The sequence below is a fragment of the Scyliorhinus canicula genome, chromosome 8 (assembly GCF_902713615.1).
Source record: "Scyliorhinus canicula chromosome 8, sScyCan1.1, whole genome shotgun sequence".
Lineage (NCBI taxonomy): Eukaryota > Metazoa > Chordata > Chondrichthyes > Carcharhiniformes > Scyliorhinidae > Scyliorhinus > Scyliorhinus canicula.
The window spans coordinates 188,114,583-188,127,168 of NC_052153.1; the positions used below are offsets into that span (position 1 = coordinate 188,114,583).

General features: G+C 48.3%; 1 protein-coding gene across 1 annotated transcript in view; it reads right to left on the reverse strand.

Moving 5' to 3' along the window:
* LOC119969941 (G protein-coupled receptor kinase 6-like) overlaps positions 1-12,586 on the reverse strand; it is a 158,939-nt gene that overhangs the window by 8,418 nt on the left and 137,935 nt on the right. The window contains exons 9-13 of the mRNA XM_038803909.1: positions 11,657-11,821; positions 9,140-9,229; positions 4,757-4,965; positions 1,730-1,867; positions 830-967 (exon numbers count right to left, since the gene is read on the reverse strand). Of these exons, the coding sequence (XP_038659837.1) occupies positions 830-967; positions 1,730-1,867; positions 4,757-4,965; positions 9,140-9,229; positions 11,657-11,821 (740 nt within the window). The remainder of the gene's footprint in view (positions 1-829; positions 968-1,729; positions 1,868-4,756; positions 4,966-9,139; positions 9,230-11,656; positions 11,822-12,586) is intronic.

The following is a 12,586-nucleotide window of genomic DNA, read 5'->3' on the forward strand; positions in this document are numbered from 1 at the left end:
AGTACATTCCTTGTGAACCCTCGCCAAGGCCTCAACATCCTCCCCATGGTGTGGTGCCCACACCTAGACATAATGGACGTAATGCTGCCTCAGCTCAGGTAATTGTGGGCACCGCATCTTAGGATGGATTGGATTTGTTTATTGTCACGTGTACCGAGGTACAGTGAAAAGTATTTTTCTGCGAGCAGCTCAACAGATCACTAAGTACATGGGAAGAAAAGGGAATAAAAGAAAATACATAATAGGGCAACACAGGTATACAATATAACTACATAAGCACCGGCATCGGGTGAAGCATACAGGGTGTAGTGTTAATGAGGTCAGTCTATATGAGGGTCATTTAGGAGTCTGGTAAGTGGGGAAGAAGCTGTTTTTGAGTCTGTTCGTGCGTGTTCTCAGACTTCTGTATCTCCTGCCCGATGGAAGAAGTTGGAAGTGTGAGTAAGCCGGGTGGGAGGGGTCTTTGATTATGCTGCCCCCTTTTCCCAGGCAGCCTGGAGGTGTAGTTGGAGTCAATGGATGGGAGGCAGGTTCGTGTGATGGACTGGGCGGATGTCCATGGCGAGGGTGCGCGAGGAATATTCTAGAATGGTATCTGGGACAGGGCCAGCAGTTTATAAAGGTTCATCCGAACTATCTGGCTGTGATGGGATCTCCCCATATCACTGGAACAGGTAGAAGGGGCCAGGACATATGGACTAATCTGAACAAAAGAAAACTCTGCTCTCAACATTAGCTCCCACCATTAGTACTTGGCATCTGGCTCCTCATAACCAGAGGCCTTCCACGTATTTCGGCTGCTTACGGACTACGAACAAAGTTACGTTACCTCGTTTTGCCAGGGAATGGAGACGCTGCCCGTGACGAATTTGGAGTAGAAGTCATCGTCTGTTGGATCCAGATTTACCCCTTTGACCGTGGAGAACTGCTCGATATCCAGGACGTCTTTGCAGTAAACAGCTCTGGGCTGCAAAACAAACCGAAAAGCTGCTTTCAGGCCAACGCCTTTCACAACCTCCCCTGGCCGTGAAGCCCTTTCGGAGTGCAGTCATCGCAGGACTGCAGGAGATGCCAATGAGCACAGCAAGATCCCACAGACAGCGGCACGATACCCGACAGCGATGATCGGAAGGGGAAGCTGCATCAACACGTGCGGGAAAGGAAGACGGTGATCGTGTGAGATTAAATAGGGGGGGGGGGGGCGGGGTTAGGAGCACCAGCACAGACCAATTGGGCAGAATGGTCTGTCTGCTGCACTTTCCTGCATTAAGCTGTTTTAGCGATGAAGGTTGAGGGAAGCTGAGTGAGAACGTTGCTAAGATTTCCACTGCTCTTCCAGGTGGAGGCTTTGGGATATTTCAACCGAAAGGGCCGATAGACAAAAAAAAGGGAGTCAGCAAATGGGGTCAGGGCTGCCAAATCAATCCACATTACTCCTCCCGTCCCTCTTCCTCAACACTGAGTAAGGCCCTGCTGGAGGAGGGGGGTGGGTGGAGAGGGGGGGGGGCCTCTCCACCCACCCCCCTCCTCCAGCAGGGCCTTACTCCGTAAAGATGCAGAGTTTGGTCTTACCACTTTACATAATAAATTCATAGTTGAGCAGGGGCTAGAACTCGATATGAAAGCCGCACTGTTATCGCGCAGGCAAACTTGTAGCTTTTCTCTGTGACAATCTCGAAGTCGCTACACACCTACACACACACACACACACACACACACACACACTCACATCTGGAACAAAAGGAGGGTCCCACATGTTTGCCTCCAGCCTTTTGAAGTTGATGTGTCGGAATATGGGATGTTGCTTCACCTCACCAGCTCCTCCTCCTTGGCAGCCCAGCCGCTGTTTTGGATCTTTGTTCAGCAACTGCAAAAAAAGCCGGCGAGGTGCATGAAAATACCGTCAACGTAAAAATACACTCCAGAATCTCGGGGTGGTCAGAGGGCAGGAGGAGGCCCTTCAGCCCTTCGTCTGTCTGTGCTGGCTCTCTGCAAGAGCAACTGACCTACCTAGCGCCTCTGCCAGTATTTTCCCCGCAGTCCTGCAAGTCTTTTCTCTTCAGCTAATAATCCAACTCCCTTTTGAAATCCATGAAATACCTGTGTTGCCCTATTGCGGTATTCTGCGAAGCTTCTGTCTATGTGTGAAAATAAGTAAGCTGGGGACTGATCGTCTGGTACAGTTGGAGACATGATAGGACTGTAGGTGTTAAATGTGTCATATCCCACACAGAACCTATGGGGTGGGAATGACTGTCTTCCCCACGGTTGTCGTGGAGTGTGAGCTCCTCCGCTGAGGGGCGAGGGCACTCCATTCAGCTATGTATAACTGTGAAGAGACCTGGTAGGGATCTACCGTGAGTTGTATATATATAACACAACCGTAAATTAACCAAAGTTCTTTATTCTTTTTTTAAAATTTAGATTACCCAATTAATTTTTTCCAATTAAGGGGCAATTTAGCGTGGCCAATCCACCTACCCGGCACATCTTTTGGGTTGTGGGGGCGAAACCCACGCAAACACTGGGAGAATGTGCAAAATCCACACGGACAGTGACCCAGAGCCGGGATCGAACCTGGGACCTCGGCGCCGTGAGGCTGCAGGGCTAACCCACGGCGCCACCGTGCTGCCCTGTTCTTTATTCTACTCGGTGTGGACTCCCATGCATTCCGGGAGGCATGGCCAAGTGAATATCCTCTAAGTAATCAAGAAGTGGGTAGAAATTTGTATTAGGGGATAAGTAAGGGTTTGGACCTTCAGCTGTTAAGTTTCAAAAGGGAGTAAAAGGTTTTGCAACTTGGAAAAAAATCATAAATAAACAGGGAAATATTATTACATTTTATTTGACCCGAATGTGGGGGCAATAGGGAGAACATGAAATATTTAGGAAAAGCTACATTCAAAGAGGCGCTAAGGACAATGGAATTGAAGATGAAAGAGAAAAAGGATATTTAAGGGGAGATTTTGAGCTGTGTTGGGTGGTGGCTGTGTGAGACCTCCTGGGGCAAAGCTTGAAACAGCCAATCAAGCCAAGCCAGAAAAAGTGCCTGTTTTCCAGAAAGCAGGGTATAAATTTTGAAGTTTCTTGAATTTCCACAGCAGAGTGGAAGTGAGGTCAAGGTATACCTTTCCTACAGCAACAGCGGGTTTGCCTTGTGCAATGTTACTGGAATTTCATAGCTAAACATCTATAAGGGAGTATTGCCTTGACTGTGTTTACCTGTGTGTCTAACTAAGTGAGACTTTTGTAAATAAACGTTTAAATTTAAAGTCTAAAACCTGAAAAATTATGTTGGAATTTGTAGTTTTTCAATTCAATCGACTTTTCCTCACATCATCAAAATACAAACAAAATGGTTGCGATACGTGGGCCAAGTTTCCCTTTAGAATTCGGTTTGCGCAGTAATTAATAACTGCTGGATCATAACAAATTCTCTATCAAATCTCTTCTTCACCTCTCCACCCCAAGGAAAGCAGTCCTAACTTGTCCATTCCATCTACGGAACTGAAGTTCCTCATCTCTGAAACCATTCTTGTGAATCTCTTCTACACCCCCCTCCAACGTCTTCACATTCTCCCTGAAGTGGTGCTCAGAACTGGACACATTACTCCAGTTGGGTGTTTAATATTGGTCCCAATTAATTTTCACATTGATATTAGCAAACTGTTAGGCACATGCCTGCATTAAAATTAGGTAAATCGGGCAGCACGGCGGCGCAATGGTTAGCACTGCTGCCTCACGGTGCCGAGGTCCCAGGTTCGATCCCAGCCCCGGGTCACTGTCCATGTGGAGTTTCTCATTCTTCCCATGTTTGCATGGGTTTCACCCCCACATCCCAAAGATGACTCAAATCAACCATGATTGAATGGTGGAGTGGACTCGATGGGCCGAATGGCCTTACTTCCGCTCCTATGTCTTATGGTCTTATGTGCAGGATTCGTGGATTGGCCATGCTAAATTGAAATGAAAAATTAAAATTGCTTATTGTCACGAGTAGGCTTCAAATGAAGTTACTGTGAAAAGCCCCTAGTCGCCACATTCCGGCGCCTGTTCGGGGAGGCTGGTACGGGAATTGAACCGTGCTGGTGGCCTGCCTCGGTCTGCTTTAAAAGCCAGCTATTTAGCCCTGTGCTAAATCAGCCCCTTTGGAAAAAAAATGAATTGGGTATTCTAAATTTTTTTTTTTAAAAGATACATCCAAAATAACCTGGCTCAAAATTTATCATACCAAACTAATTAGCTCATGATACAGTTTATATCCAAAACACTTCAGAAACACCATACCAAATACATTTTACATCATCTAAAATTTAAATTGAATAAAAATTAATTTAATGTTTAAACAGCAATTAGAAGTTACATAGCCCCTTCAATGTAGTAAAACATCTAAAGATGCTTTGCCGTAGCACGTAATCGGACAGAAGGCAATGCAAAGTAGGTGACCAAAAGATGATCAAAGAGGCAGATTTTAAGAAGCGTTTTTAAAAAGGACAAAGTGGTAGAGATGTTTGAAGGGAGAATTCCGCCAGCCAGGGCCGAAGCAACTAAAGGGCACGGCCTCCAATGGTGCAGCAAAGAGCCCAACACAAGGAGCGCTGCAGGTAGCCCGTGCCCCAGGCTCTGCTATCAGGCTCTCCCCTACCCTGGGCTAACACAAACAGCCCAGATAAAACACATCGCAGGGTGATCCCGGGGCAGGGAAGGGGGCACCTTTTCTGATCAGCTTTTCACCAACAGAAACCAGCTTACTCACCATGCTACAGATGGAACGCGGCTCCTCCGTGAATTTATCGGAATACTCTTCCCTGTCCTCTTTGACTCGCCGATCAACCTCCTCCCGTTTCACCTTTTCCTTACGTTTTCGGAAAGGCGACTGACCCTGGATCATCTCAAAAAGCAAACAGCCGAGTCCCCACCAGTCAGGGCTGAAGGAGTAACGTTCGTTGTTGATGACCTCCGGAGCTTAGAAACAAAAGGAGTGTGACTCAGAACTCTCAGTGCAGATGCAGGCCATTCGGTCCCAGTATCAATACTCCACAACAGCCTCCGCCCGACACCTTTCAAACGCTAGTTCAGTGGGTACACCTCTTGCCCGAATCAGAGCTTGCTGTGCATAAATTGGCTGCCACCATTCTTCCATTATAGCTGTGAGTGCATTGCCTGGACAGCACCTTGGAACGCCCCGGGGCTACCCAGGTTGGCTTATAGAAGCTATCATGCTCTGATTTGGGGAGAGGTAGCACAGTTGCATCACAGCTCCAAGGTCCCAGGTTCGATTCCCGGCTTGGGCCACTGTCTGTGCGGACTCTGCACGTTCTCCCCGTGTCTGCGTGGGTTTCCTCCCACAGTCCAAAGATGTTCAGGTTATGTGGATTGGCCACGCTAAATTGCCCTTAAGTGTCCAAAAAGGTTAGGTACGGTTACGGGGATAGGTTGGAAGTGTGGGCTTAAGTGGGATGCTCTTTCCAAGGGCCGGTACAGACACAATGGGCCGAATGGTCTCCTTCTGCCCTGTAAATTCTATGATAACAGACAGGATCCTAGATTTATCGAGTTACACCTGAACTACAGATATTGAAGTGTGAGGAGAGATTAAACAGTGGTAATAATAAAAATAATAATCGCTTATTGTCACAAGTAGGCTTCAATGAAGTTACTGTGAAAAGCCCCTAGTTGCCACATTCCGGTGCCTGTCCAGGGAGGCTGGTACGGGAATTGAACCGGCTGCTGGCCTGCCTTGGTCTGCTTTACAAGCCAGCGATTTAGCCCTGTGCTAAACCAGCCACGTGACTACTGTCACGTGTACAGAGGTGCAGTGTTCTGCTTACAGTCCAGGCAGATCGTTCCATACATGGAAAACATGGGGCATACGATAGATGCACAATATAAATACATAGAAATAGACATTGGAGGGCAGCACGGTGGCGCAGTAGTTAGCACTATTGCCTCACGGTGCTGAGGACCCGGATTCAAATCCCGGCCCGTGTGGAGTTTGCACATTCTCCCCGTGTCTGCGTGGGTCTCACCCCCACATCCCAAAGATGTGCAGGGTCGGTAGATTGGCCACGCTAAATTGCCCCTTAATTGAAAAAAAATAATTGGATACTCTAAATGTTTTTTAAAAAGATGCAGACATTGGGTGAAGCAGCGTAGTACTACTCGGTAAGGAAGTTCAGTTCACAAGAACGTGATTCAGGAGTCTGGTAACGGAGGGGAAGAAACTGTTTTTCACCTGGGGGCTGAAATACTGTAATTTCTGTAAAACTCAATCTCGGAGTTCTGCGGCAAAATGAACACAGAACATAGAACATAACAGTGCAGTACAGGCCCTTCGGCCCCCGATGTTGCGCCAACCTGTGAAACCCCTCTAAAGCCCATCTACGCTATTCCCTTATCATTGGATATCATATGTCTATCCAATGACCATTTAAATGCCCTTAATGTTGGCGAGTCTACTACTGTTGCAGGCAGAGCATTCCACGCCCTTACTACTCTCTGAGTAAAGAACCTACCTCTGACATCTGTCCTATATCTACTACCCCTCAATTTAAAGCTATGTCCCCTCGTGTTCGTCATTACCATCCGAGGAAAGAAACTCTCACTGCCCACCCTATCTAAAAAAAAAAAATCGCTTATTGTCACGAGTAGGCTTCAATGAAGCTACTGTGAAAAGCCCCTAGTTGCCACATTCCGGCGCCTGTCCGGGGAGGCTGGTACGGGAATCGAACCGTGCTGCTGGCCTGCTTGGTCTGCTTTAAAAGCCAGCGATTAGCCCTGTGAGCTAAACCAGCCCCTAACCCTCTGACTATCTTATATGTCTCTATCAAGTAGGGGCTGACATAGGGGCTGGTTTAGCTCACCAGGCTAAATCGCTGGCTTTTAAAGCAGGCCAGCAGCACGGTTCGATTTCCGGACCAGCCTCCCTGGACAGGCACCGGAATGTGGCGACTAGGGGCTTTTCACAGTAACTTCATTGAAGCCTACTCGTGACAATAAGCAATTTTCATTTCAAGTCACCTCTCAGCCTTCTCCTCTCTAACGAAAACAACCTCAAGTCCCTCAGCCTTTCCTCGTAAGATCTTCCCTCCATACCAGGCAACATCCTGGTAAATCTCCTCTGCACCCTTTCCAATGCTTCCACATCCTTCCTGTAATGCGGCGACCAGAACTGCACGCAATACTCCAAATGCGGCCGCACCAGAGTTCTGTACAGCTGCAACATGACCTCTTGGCTGCGAAACTCAATCCCTCTACCAATAAAAGCTAACACACCGTATGCCTTCTTAACAACCCTATCAACCTGGGTGGCACATTTCAGGGATCTATGTACATGGACACCGAGATCTCTCTGCTCATCCACACTACCAAGAATCTTACCATTAACCCAGTACTCTGTATTCCTGTTATTCCTTCCAAACTGAATCACCTCATACTTTTCTGCATTAAACTCCATTTGCCACCTGTCAGCCCAGCTCTGCAGCTTATCTATATCCCTCTGTAACCTGCAACATCCTTCTGCACTGTCCACAACTCCACCGACTTTAGTGTCATCTGCAAATTTACTCACCCATCCTTCTACGCCCTCTTCCAGGTCATTTATAAAAATGACAAACAGCAGTGGCCCCAAAACCGATCCTTGTGGTATACCACTAGTAATTGAACTCCAGGATGAACATTTACCATCAACCACCACCGTCTGTCTTCTTACAGCTAGCCAATTTCTGATCCAAACCGCTAAATCACCCTGAATCCCATGCCTCCGTATTTTCTGCAATAGCCTACCGTGGAGAACCTTATCAAACGCTTTACTGAAATCGACATACACCACATTAACTGCTTTACCCTCATCCACCTGTTTAGTCACCTTCTCAAAGAACTCAATAAGTTTTGTGAGGCACGACCTACCCTTCACAAAACCGTGTTGACTATCCCTAATCAAATTATTCCTTTCTAGATGGTTATAAATCCTATCTCTTATAAACTTTTCCAAGACTTTGCCCACAATATAAGTAAGGCTCACTGGTCAATAGCTACCGGGATTGTCTCTACTCCCCTTCTTGAACAAGGGGACAACATTTTCTATCCTCCAGTCTTTTGGCACTATTCCTGTAGACAATGACGACATAAAGATCAAAGCCAAAGGCTCTGCAATCTCCTCCATAGCATCCCCAGAGAATTCTAGGATAAATTCCATCTGGCCCAGGGGACTTATCTATTTTCACACTTTCCAAAATTGCTAATACCTCCTCCTTATTAACCTCAAGCCCTTCTAGTCTAGTAGCCTGTATCTCAGTACTCTCCTCGACAACATTGTCTTTTTCCTGTGTGAATACTGACGAAAAATATTCATTTAGCATCTCTCCTATCTCCTCGGACTCCACGCACAACTTCCCACTACTGTCCTTGACTGGCCCTACTCTTACCCTAGTCATTCTTTTATTCCTGACATACCTATAGAAAGCTTTAGGATTATCCTTGATCCGACTTGCCAAAGACTTCTCATGTCCCCTCCTGGCTCTTCTTAGCTCTCTTTAGGTCCTTCCTAGCTAACTTGTAACTCTCAAACGCACTAACTGAACCTTCATGTCTCATCTTTACACAAGCCTCCTTCTTCCTCTTGACAAGTGATTCAACTACTTTAGTAAACCACGGTTCCCTCGCTCGACAACTTCCTCCCTGCATGACAGGTACATATTTATCAAGGACACGCAGTAGGTGTTCCTTGAACGAGCTCCACATTTCAATTGTGCCCATCCCCTGCAGTTTCCTTCCCCAGCCTATGCATCCTAAGTCTTGCCTCATCACATCATAATTGCCTTTCCCCCAGCTATAACTCTTGCCCTGTGGTATATACCTATCCCTTTCCATCGCTAAAGTAAACGTAACTGAATTATGCTCACTATCACCAAAGTGCTCAGCTACTTCCAAGTCTAACACCTGTCCTGGTTCATTACCCAGTACCAAATCCAATGTGGCCTCGCCTCTTGTTGGCCTATCTACATTCTGTGTCAGGAAACCCTCCCGCACACATTGGACAAAAACAGATCCATCTAAAGTACTCGAACTAGCAGTGAAATGTCTTCAATCAATAGCAGGCCCACCTATTGCTGCTGTGATCGAGGGTTCCAGTACTCACCCATGTATCCTACAGTTCCGACTCTCCCACGAATCGTCTCACCCTCTGGAATCTGTACGGCTAAACCCAGATCGGAAATCCTGATGTGCCCTGAGAGTAAAGAGCAAAGCAGGTGAGGGGAACATTGGGGAGGGGAAGGGAAAACAAGAGAAAATGCCCTTGACCGAACAACAACTATAGCACCTTCAACGTAGCGAAATGGCCCAAAGCTCTACACAGGACTGCTGTTGACAGGGAAACGCTTAAGGGGATCCACGTACAGCTGACCGAAAGCTTGATCAGAAGGGGTAAATTTTGAAGAGCGTTTTGGGAGGAGGAGAAAGGGAAACCCCAGATCTTGGGACATATGCCGCCAACGGTGGGTCGGTTAAAATCGGAAACAGTCAAGAGGCCAGAAACAGAGAAACGTAGAAAACGTAGAAATGGGGCTGGGGAAAGGGCCATACAGGGATCGGAAGCTAATAATAACAATTGCTTATTGTCACAAGTAGGCTTCAAATGAAGTTACCGTAAAAAGCCTCTAGTCGCCACATTCCGGCGCCTGTTCAGGGAGGCTGGTACGGGAATTGAACCGTGCTGCTGGCCTTCTTCTGCATTACAAGCCAGCTGTTTAGCCCTTGCGTTAAACCAGCCCCTAGAAATAGGATCAGCCCACATTCTCCCCTGTTTTTGCGTGGGTTTCACCCCACAACCCATAGATGTTCAGGGTAGGTGATTTGGCCACACTAAATTGGAAAAGAAAATAGGGATCAGCATTTTAAAACTGACCAGCGGTAAGGTACTTTCTTTTATAAATTTAGAGTACCCAATTATTTTTTTTCCCCAATTAAGGGGCAATTTAGCGTGGCCAATCCACCTAACCAGCACATCTTTGGGTTGTGGGGGTGAAACCCACGCAGACACGGGGAGAATGTGCAAACTCCACACGGACAGTGACCCAGGGCCGGGATTCGAACCCGGGTCCATAGCGCCATAGGCAGCAATGCTAACCACTGCGCCACCGTGCAGCCCCCAGCAGCTAAGGTAGTTCAGTGAGCTGAAGGGGGTGCCGAATGAATCATCATGATTGCGATGGTATTGGCCAGTGAACCCCATTCCAAGTTGAGATACAAAGATAGAATCAAGTGGAATCATATTTTCTGCTGATACTGTAGTACGGAAAGTGAGGAGGTGGTGAGTCTTGGCCTCATTCCATTATTGAGGTGCGGGCCTCACTAATCCAGTCCCAACGGGCCTGTACATTGCTGGGCGTTCGAAGCATTAGACTCCCAATAATGAGTTCCACAATGTGATCGTCAGCCTTCACTGGTAAGTATTCCCGGGCTTCCCTCCAAACACCGTGGCTCAACAGATTATCCAGAACCCTCAAGTATATCTACACAGGACAGCACAGAAACAGGCCATTCGGCCCAAAGAGCCCATGCTGGCATCCGCTCAAAAACTCCTCCAAACCTTTCTCATCGAACTCTGCCGACGCCCCAGTGCAATGCCGTATTGAGGGGGTGCTGCACTGTCGGAGCTTCCATCTTTCAAGCGAGGTGGGAAACCGATGCGCAATCTGCCTGCTCGGGAAGCTGTGAAAGATCCCCTGTCACTTTTTGCAAAGAAAAGCAGGCGAGTTCACCCCAGTGCCCCGGCCAATATTCAACCCTCAATGGACACCCCAAAAAACAAGGCGATCTGGGTCGTTGCTGTTTGTGGGATCTTTCTGTGCGCACACTGGCTGCTGTGCTTCCTACAACACAACGGTGACTACAGTCCATAAAGTACGTTGCAATGTCGTGGAAGAGTTCATAACCTCTTATCACTAACTCTATTCTGTAAGGGTAGCACGGCGGCGCAGTGGTTAGCACTGGGGCTGCGGCACTGAGGACCCGGGTTCGAATCCCAGCCCTGGGTCACTGCCCGTGTGGAGTTTGCACATTGTCCCCCGTGTCTGCGTGGGTTTCACCCCCACCCACAACCCAAAGATGTGCAGGGTAGGTGGATTGGCCACGCGAAATTGCCCGTTAATTGGGGGGGAAAAAATAATAATTGGGTACTCTAACTTTATTAAAAACAAACTCTATTCCGTAAATTTCTCTTAAATACCTCTCTCCTGTACTCGGCTGCTCCACATAGCAGCGAGTCGCACAGTCCCGTTACTCTCCGAAATCCCGTGCACACCGATGATACTCTCTGATCCTGCTCTTCCCCACACGGGGAAACATTCTATCAAAACCTTCCATCGTTTTGATCGACTTTGGTCCCCCCTTCAAGCTTCGCAAGAGAAAACGGTTCCCCCAGCCCGTTGACCCTTTCCGAGGCACCCTGGTTATTCTGGTGTCAACCTTGTAAATCTCTTTTTTGATAAGTTACTGATGGATGTGGACAAGGCTGGCTGGACCAGCACTTAATGCCCATCCCTAATTGCCCTTCAACTAAGTGGCTGGCTGCTGAGCCATGTCCGTGTGTATGTCGGTCCAGTGCCTCTATATTCGGAGCAACAGGAAAACTGTTTTAGTGAAAGGATCTTACCATGATCGTCCAGCAGAATGTTTTCTGGCTTCAAGTCTCTAAATGGGGGAGGAAGGAGGAGAAAAACAAAAATGATTTCAGTAAGTTTCTGGCAGGAACAAGGGACTCGTGTAAATATTTTACTGGGATTAACAAGGCCAGCAGATAAATACTGGACAGAGAAAAGTCATTATGAAACCATGTTGGAAGAACAAGGGAACGGGATCATTTAACTCCTCGTCCACAATAGACTAATTGGCACCCTCTGTGCAGCATCATATGATTCAAAAACTCACTCTTTAGGAACACAAAGGAAAGGGAACTCTACCCGGTTAAAATTGCGCCTATTGATAAAAGCCAGTTACTGCAGACGCTGGAATCTGAAACAGAAACAGAAAATGCCGGACAATCTCAGCGGGTCTGACAGCATCTGTGAAGAGAGAGAGAGAAGGGAGCAAACGTTTGGAGTCTGGATGACTATTCGTCAGCGCTGGAGAGAACTGGAAATAGGGTCAGATTTATACTGTAGTTCGGGCGGGGGGGGGGGGGGCGACAGCGAGACGGGTGGGACGACAGCGAGGACGGGGGCGACAGCGGGAAGACGGGGGGGTGACAGAGAAACGGGTGGGAGCCCGGTAGATTACAAGGGGGTGAGCAGCGAGACGGGTGTGTGACAGCGAGAAGGGGGAGACCGTGACTGGGGGGCGACAGCGAGACGGGGGGGTGACAGCGAGACGGGGGGGCGACAGCGAGACGGGGGGGGCGACAGCGAGACGGGGGGGCGACAGCGAGACGGGGGGGGCGACAGCGAGACGGGGGGGCGACAGCGAGACGGGGGGGGCGACAGCGAGACGGGGGGGCGACAGCGAGACGGGGGGGCGACAGCGAGACGGGGGGGCGACAGCGAGACGGGGGGCGACAGCGAGACGGGGGGGCGACAGCGAGACGGGG